We start from the raw sequence: 8,749 nt of genomic DNA, 5'->3' as shown, positions 1-8,749 counted from the left end.
ATTAGAAATTAAGTGTTAACGAGCAGTTGGACAGGTGTACCTAATAAAGTGGCCGGTGAGTGTATACCTTTGTCTTGAATTTGGAAAAAAAAACATCATATTTTATTGATCAATAAAAAGGGTTCAGTGACTGCGCATACGAAACATGTGGGTTCGGTACCTCAAAAAAGGTTGAGAACCACTGCTCTGGACAGTCATTTGACAAAAAATGTCAAGCACCCTTTGACTCAGTTCCACCTATTTCTTAATCTTTTCAGCCATAGTTTAGGTTTTCATCAAGATTCTTACTAATTCTTTTTATAACCGTATTAATCTTTTATACTGTAAGTAGTTATAAAACTTAATGGATTTTCTGACCCAAAGTGAATATTACATGATTTCTTTCCCCCTCAAGCTCTGCAGCCTTTGAGGAAGTATGTAGGAGCTGAGGGGCAGCTCAACACTATCTCAGTGAGGTAGGACTAAATCCCACATGGATACCAGATATGATTGGAAGTAATTGTATTTTAATGTCCAGGAGGCCCATTCCCACTTTGAGATAGTTTTTTTTCCCAATGGTTGAGTCTGGTGTGAAGAATACCAACATGTGTTTCTACTACTTTTGTATTTATACCTCTGAACATAGCAGTCAGCACCGCAGGCGGCAGGAGTTTATTGTCGCTGTTCCACTTTTGCTGTTTCGTGACATCATGTCAAAACACGTCCATCTCGCTGCCCCGGCTGCTCATATTTGTTTTCCCTTGTCGCTCTCAATTTAAAAGGAGCAATAATGTTTGTCAAATGTTACGGTGCTCAGTTGAGTTCATGGGGTAATGTTTTGAGTGGTCGTTACGGGTGGACGGCTGTGAGTTTTAAATGGAGCTCTCTCTGTTTGTTTTCCCTGGTGAGTCGGGAAGAGTGAAGTGGTTTTAGTTGTGGTCGTGGCTAAAGTAAAGAGATTCTACTGTCCATCTGTTCCACTGTGGGACTCACCCGTCAGGCCACACAGAGATCCTGAGATGAATGCTGAGACCTGCCAAGACAACCTGCCAGCTACAAGCCAGCCAGCTTCCATTGTGTCATCCAGAGATCCATCAGCTGGGGGGGGGGCAGCCGAACCACCTCATAACTGCTCAGGTTTCCAGACACTCTTTGTGATCAGTCCAAGACAACCAAATGCAACAAGTAATCCAACATTCATCCTGTCTTTCTCTTATCTGCTGAAGTTTCATGACACTGTGTGCAGACAGCTCATTGGATGATTGTGACAATTTCTTTTTTAAACACACGTTCATTAGGAGTTCATCAATGTAGGTCATTTTCTATTTTTCCTTCAGCTCTGTATGAGATGTTAATCATTTGTCATCACATATTTAGTGTGACTGTTATGCCAGCATATGAGTTACAATACACTCTGAGAGGGGTCTTTACTTGCTATGGACAGCTATTGTTCAGTTTATCTTCATTACAACTCAAAGCTAAGATCTTGTCTGCACAACACTAGGTATTTTTCTATTAAAATTGGTATTTTCTGCAGCCTTTAAACATGTTGTCCACATCCTGGACCATGAAGTGTAAAAGGAGCCATATCGTGCAAAATCCACTTTTCTAGCCATTAAACACATTTTGTTGTGTACTTGGAGTCTCTAGGAGTGCAGAAAATTTTAATTTAGTCTCTTCCTGTGCTGCTTAGATATCTTTTATATTCTGTTTGGGTTATATTTTTCAACCCATTCAATTTTCCCTATTTTCTATGGCATTTTCTGAACTATTTATACTGTAACACACAGTTTGTGATGGAACTTCTAAATAAGGTCTTGATTTACCAACAACAGTTTGATCATCTTCATTCTCTGGCTAGATGGCTAGGTGGACTAGTATAATGACATCTTTTGATTATTTTGTAAATAAAAGGTTTGTGTCACTACAGTCGTAAACCCCTCTATCAAACGGGAATGGACCGCTCTGGAAGCTGGAGGGGAGCGAGTTGTGATCACAAATTAATGAATTTTGTGTTTCTTTTTTATTTCTATATTTCTATTTTCTGTTCTTTAGCAGGAATGTTGTTTGCAGATGCTCTTTCAGGAAACAATCAGCCTTCAACAGCTACGATTTGACATCATCTTGTTTGTCTTTGTGTTTTTCAGAGCAGGTCTTCAGTTTAAGACACTTGATGGTTAAGTGGCGCCTGGGCTCTGATTGCTAACATATTGTAGTGGTTCATCAGGCTTAGAGACCGTCAACCATCAATCATTCAGTCTTTCAGGTTCCTCTTTGGCCTGACAGCAGGTAGAAGCTCAAGGCTACCTTCTCACAGAAACACACACAGACACGCTTGCATGCAGACAAAAACACACCTACATATGTTGTCACTCATGTATACATGTGCTTTGACAGATTCTGATGTTCTCATTTGGACTTTCCTTCCACACGCAGGTCTGAAATGGCTTCCATGTGCCAGCAGGCACTGATGGCTTGATGTAAGCCATTAGACCATGCTAAGCTGCTTCAACAAGAAGACCTTCTAACAGCTGGCCAGTTTTTGCYTGCTGCTTTTCCCCCTCATGTATCCCCCATCCCCACAACCACACACAACACACACACACACATTGGCTCTAGCCTGCACTTTTATGGATTTGTTTAACAGAACAGGCGTCTCTCATTAGTGGCCACGAATGGCTGGATRCTGATGATAACACACACAGTGTATTATGGCACAGAAGAAGGTGATGCTGAGTTCAGAAAGTTAGCTTTGCTCTTTTTCTTCCAGCTTCTTTGCCCTGTTTCCAGGACAGTCATCCAGCAGTGGCTGATGAATGCTTTGGGTACTGGAAAAAAACAAAAGTTTATTGTAGGCTTTGATGAGGTGAATGAGTCGTGGGCATGAGAAGTTGAGGACAATGCGTGAACGAGAATTTAGGATTAAAAAAAAGATAAATACTCACACAAAATGTGTACGCATAACCTACAAGTGTAAACTTTTAGATGACTCAACTACTATGGTAGAAACCTTTGCCTTACTCCTTAATTTTCACCAACAAACAATTTATGATCCATGAACTGTTGAAGTTTTGAACCAATCTATTGGCATATTTTTCTACTAAAAGCATTAAATGGAATCAGAGTTTGGATCAGTGACCTGAGGCAGAAATCTGACCCAAGAATGTGATCAGTATCTGAGCAGATATTAATGTTGGACCAGATTTGTCCTAACTTCAGAGTTTTATATCCTGCCTAMTMYCCCCMCCCCCCCCCCCTATATTCACTTACTTGTAGCAATTCTTTTATCTTCAACCCAACTCACTAACTTACTGTTTTCACTTGCCTCACAGTCAGAGTTTCAGTCTTGACTCTATTCTGGTCTTTCACTAACTCTCTTCATATGTCTCACTTGTGTTTCCTCTGCAGTTTTTTTGGCTTCTTTCACGTTTTCTTATCAGAAGGAGCTTGTTTTCTACCGCACCAGTGTGAGATTAAACTAAGGCAGAATATTAGAGGAGACTTTTTCTTCTTTTTTATAAATACCAGATATCTTTTAATGCCTGTTTGGCTGCCCTGTGTGAACTTTTAATGTTGGTCTGATGCTGGCTCAGATTTTCAGCTGGCTTCAAACCATAGTTCTGATAAAGAGTATAAAAAAGAATGAGCATGGTCTGTCCACAGTTATGTCTTTATTCTAAAAGTAGTTAAAAATGTTTTATGTTATGGGTTTTTGAACACATTTACTTGTATTTGCATGTTGATGTGCTTCCTTAAAATCACCATTGTCATTATCAATAAAAGTCACAGGATCAGTCTTTGGAAATGGTATCAGAGTTCAACTTGTGATTTAAGCCATATGTGTGAAAACATGATTAATATAAACACTCCATATGTGAGCTCATTCTTCTACCAGCCAGAGACGTGTGGTGGAGATGGTGTTTGTGGAGTTTGTGCRGACAGCTCAGTGTCATTACTGACTCTGAGTCCAMGGCTKCTGCTTCTCTGCTTTTTAGTTCATCTCCAGACTGCCACCAACCAGCAGACACCTCCAGAGACACAATAAAAACATCCCTCATACCACTGGTTATTAGCCAGCAGCAAGAAACTRCATTTAAGAAAACCGATAAATATAATGACCACATGTCTGAACAGATTCAGTCTCATCCTGTTGTCTGTCCCAGTTCCTCTTTCTCTGAGCTCCATTGTGTCAGAYGTTCACACAGAAAGTCTTTCTGTCTGTCTGGGGATGGTAGCATCAAAGACAGCTGCTTTAAGTCACAGCAGAGGTAACATGTGACCCTGACACCTGGTCTGATGGTGCCTCCGGCTGCACTGAACGCGCTCCAGTTCCTTTAAGTGCTCCAATTATCCTGTTAGCTTAGCAAAGATCCTGCCACTGTTTTATCTTAATGTCTTCATTTGTTTCTATCTTTTCATACACACCCCACAGACCTCAAGGAAATCGTTATCCAAGAGGAAAACAATTCACTTTCAGTATATTGTAAAAATAACAGAGTTTGCAAGCTAACAACATCTCTAAAGCGGTGTAAACAGAGCCAGTTTTAGTTACTGTGATAAAAACAGTTTCTGCCTGAGAAAAGAAACACTGTTGGTCAGAAAGCACGGCTGCTGCTGCACTGATCCAGGAGCAGTGGGTTAAACTGAGTGAGTGAGAGAGAAATGTAAAGACTTTTTAAAAACAAACTTTGGGAATGATGAAAAAGTAGCTGAGGAAGGAGCTGCAATCATGAGTAACTAGACATGGTGACTAAACAGCAAATCTGTCTGGATCTGGTTAATGTGCCTGAGGAAAACATCACGTGTGTGCTGTTATTCCATCTTAAATCCCAGCTTCACTGGTGTCTTAATGGTGTTAGTTAGATGGCTGCAACTTTACGTACATAATCTATATTCACAGGGAGAACAGAAACAACTTGACATTTAAATACTACAGAAGTCAGAATGTGTTTTATATTGGCTCATGTTTGATCACTCTTTTATTTCATTTGCAGGGAGCAACAATAAGACGTGACGAAGAGACGGGAGCCATCATTGTAGCACGGATCATGAGAGGAGGGGCAGCAGACAGAAGTGGTCAGTTCTGCTCTATTCTTCATTTTATTTATACTTCAACTGTGTTCATCTATCAGCAGTTTGGAAATGTCTGATTACATTCAGTGTGCAGGAAAGGGATGGGTTCAGGATTTCTGAATAAAAGTGAAAATAAATGACAAATATACTGAGAYATGCTGCTGTTTGCCACATGTTTTGTATTTGTGTGTTTATTCATTGTATCCARTGTGTTTTCCAGCTCTGTCACAGTCAGGCCAAAGGCAGGTTTCCACAGATGTGGATGATAACATTTTGACTCGTTTCCATTCCCACTGATCAGTGACTGTAAACATTAATTTGTTGCAYTGTACACAACCCCAGGCTTGGTGCACACTGGAGTTTTACACAGTAGCTCATTTGAGTCAGAGGTTTAGAGTAACAGACATTAGAGTGAATGYATAAATGGAGTCTTGGTGCTTTATTTAATCAGGACTGATTCATGCTGGGGATGAACTGAAGGAGGTCAATGGGATCCCTGTGGAYGACAAGAAACCAGAAGAAATCATTCACATGCTGGTACGGCTCATCTTTTTATGTACGTCCAAAGGTTTCTTCTGTGTTTCAGCTCTGCTCTCCGCTCTCTTGGTGAAAATAACAGTCCCTGTTTGTCATGGCAAAGACTTGTCTGAACTCCTCCAGGAGCCCGGGCCTCCCATGCGATGAGACTSATGCTGTGTAGTTCCTCCAAGCAGTTTTCTCTGCACGCCTCAAATGAGCTCCATGATGGGTCGGGACTTTGTCAGGGGAGACTTGAGAGTCTCTTAAAGTCTGCACCTTCTCAAATCTATCAGAGCTTTCCCCTCAATGCTCACATACAAAACCTGTTTTTATAAGCAGCCTTATTAAGACATTTTATTGACTTTTATTCATTATACAGAGTCTATCCACAACTGCCTAAACCCTAAATGTGCCTTTTGTTTGGACTTAGATGTAAATTTGCTATCTATAAAATCTTCAAATTTATGTTAAATGACAAACATCATGACTTACAATTAGGGTTGGACAATATTGACTGATATCACACGGCACTAATTGCAGTAATTGCAAAGTGGTRCATATTAATTTCTGACAGTTTTGCTGATGATTAATTGCACATGATACAATTTTGACCAAACCTACTTGCAGCCATTAAACAGTAGCTTCTTTGAGATATAAAAGAGAATCAATCTATAATAAATTAACTGAGTGACATGCATGTCCTTCAAATACAAAAAGTAAACAAAATAAATTATATTTAAGAAACTTRGCATAAAACACACAATTTTATTCATTTTGTCACATAACTTTCATATTTTCTTTAATTTGGCTTGCACAAAACAAACAGGAAGTGACATCAAAGRGGAACTCCTTAAAAATCTAATTCTCTGGTTTTTACTTATTAAAGCGAAGCTTGAACTCTCGACACTTCATTTATCTCTGATACTGACTCAAAATAATCTAAAAAAAAACATCAGTTTTTTTCCCTACAGTCTATCCATTGTAGTAATGCTCTGTTTACATTCAGACATTCCCCTTTGGCATCACTTCCTGTTACTTCACATGTGAATATCTCAACACCAGTTCATTTCAGTGGCATGAAATGTTTTTGCAAAAAGTTATCAGTGTTATCTTTCCAAAAATGCATTCAGATTTATTATTTAAAATTTGACGTCATTGGCACTTTAAAGGTTAACAACATTTGAAATGAAACATTTCTGTATAAAACGTTTTGTGATAAACACTGTTGTGTATCCAGTATAAAGCTAAATATTACCACACAGATGTTAGTTGTGATGTAAAACTTSTTTAGGTGGTTAAAACTAGATGTAATGCAACCCATTTTCAACTTATTTACCATTTTTACATGTTTATTGGCAGGGGTGGAGATATTTCTCAGAGCAGTTATTGAAAACAGATTTTAAAAACAAGATTGGATTAGGGTTGGACAGTATTGCTCATTTTCATACTGCGGTATGACCGTTTGAAAATACCTGGGTATACGGTATTACCAGGTGGGAGTGGGTGAATAATTAATGTTTAATGGGAAAATGGCTGCTTGTGAGCATTTATATACAAAAAGCCAGAGATAGGCATTTAAAAAAAACTCAGCTGCTCTGACGTTGCTGTCAATGCAACACAGCAGGAGTCACAAAATGAGTTTACCTCTTCTTATGTCAAACAGATCARACACAAGTCAAACTACGTCTTTTTAGAGTTTTAAGTTTCAAAATAAACTGACTTTTACCGTGGTCATTTCAAAGGTGTTGCATGCTTTTAGCAAGAAAAGTCTTTGTGCTTTGTGTCTTTGTTTTATGTTGAGGAACTTTGTGACAGATTTGTTTGTGAAATGTTGGTTTGAAATTGTACAAAGGATGTCTGCTATTTTATTTTCCACATATGTGTTTATGATGTGTAACTATAACTAGTGTTGGATTAGCTTATTGAGCTCTTAAAGCCTGTTATAAAACCTGGAGTCCGGATGAACTGAAAAGGAGACGTCACAGGTTTAAGGAAAGAGCCAAATGGAGAGCAAAGAGGAGAAACTGAAAAATGTTCCTAAACTTGATCATCAGGAGAAACACATGTTTAATGGCAAATACAGTTGATGAGCTTTAAACTCATAAGGAGGCCGTTTTAAAACAATTTCTTCCTTCTCAGTTGATTAAATTCACTTCAAGTAAACCCTCCTTTCTTTCTCCTGGTTATGGAGGAGTTGGTGCCATTGAAATAAATATAAAATATAAATTTTGCCTAAAACATAAAACAGGATACATATTTAATTAGAAATTATTCGTACTGTTTCTACTAAACGTGTTTTGTTTCTAAACCATTCAGTAGGATTTTTAATGTTTGTGTAGCTGAGTGTTTTCTAAAGAGCTTCTGTTTTCATCATCTGAAAGTACATCTTTTTTCATGGTCCAGGCCATCTCACAAGGAGCCATTACTTTTAAAGTAGTTCCTGGTATAAAAGAAGACACCCAAATCAGGGAGCCAAAGGTATGTATTGTTTTATAATTATGATTTTAAGAAATTCATGAATGAAACTTTGTTCATTTTTGTTCTATGCAGATTTTTAGCTGCTGTTACAAAACATAAAAAGTATGTATTGTGTGGCACAGGATGTAACTTAACTTGTACCTTAACTTTACCTGTAATTCAAAACTACTGAATCAAACTGGGCTGAACTCTTAAGAGTGTTGAAACAAAACAGCAGAGGCCCCCAACTGTGCTTCCAGAACATCAACACTTAATTTAAGGGAAATTCTTACAAACCAAGGAATCACTCAACCATTTTTTAAACATTTGCTTAGTCTTTTTGTAAAACAAAAAATTACCCCCACCAAGGTACCTACCTCAATAAACAAGGGGAAAAAAGAATAATGAAATAAAAACAAATAATATAAGAAATTAAAGACATACATTTCCTTATATATTATGTATTATCATCCACGCAACCCTGAAAAGGAAGAAGCGTGTACAGAAAATGGATGGATGGATGGATTATGTATTATCATACATGTAAAAGTGCATCACTGGGATATTCAATTTAGAATCAGTTCTGGACGTGAGAGGAAAAAGGTGCCAGTATAGTAACTTTTTTTTCTTTACTAAATAGGTAAAAAAAAAAAAAACTTGTAAATTAGTGCTCAGTTTTAGGCTTCATATTTATTTAACTAATAAAGCCAAAACGGACCAC

The 8,749-nt window shown here is 38.1% G+C and overlaps 1 protein-coding gene across 1 annotated transcript in view; it reads left to right on the top strand.

Annotated features, from left to right (window-relative positions):
- Positions 1-4,973: 4,973 nt before the first annotated feature.
- The window catches only part of LOC106534949 (MAGUK p55 subfamily member 7), a gene marked incomplete at both ends in the record, with an annotated part of 22,576 nt that continues 18,800 nt past the window's right edge, over positions 4,974-8,749 (top strand). The window contains 3 exon segments of the mRNA XM_014031771.1: positions 4,974-5,055; positions 5,504-5,589; positions 7,975-8,049. Coding sequence (XP_013887225.1) covers positions 5,028-5,055; positions 5,504-5,589; positions 7,975-8,049 — 189 coding nt within the window.

Source organism: Austrofundulus limnaeus, unplaced genomic scaffold (genome assembly GCF_001266775.1).
Source record: "Austrofundulus limnaeus strain Quisiro unplaced genomic scaffold, Austrofundulus_limnaeus-1.0 Scaffold1314, whole genome shotgun sequence".
NCBI classification, from domain to species: Eukaryota; Metazoa; Chordata; class Actinopteri; order Cyprinodontiformes; family Rivulidae; genus Austrofundulus; species Austrofundulus limnaeus.
Note: the sequence above shows the minus strand (reverse complement) of the source record. Positions and strands in the feature narration are given on the sequence as shown.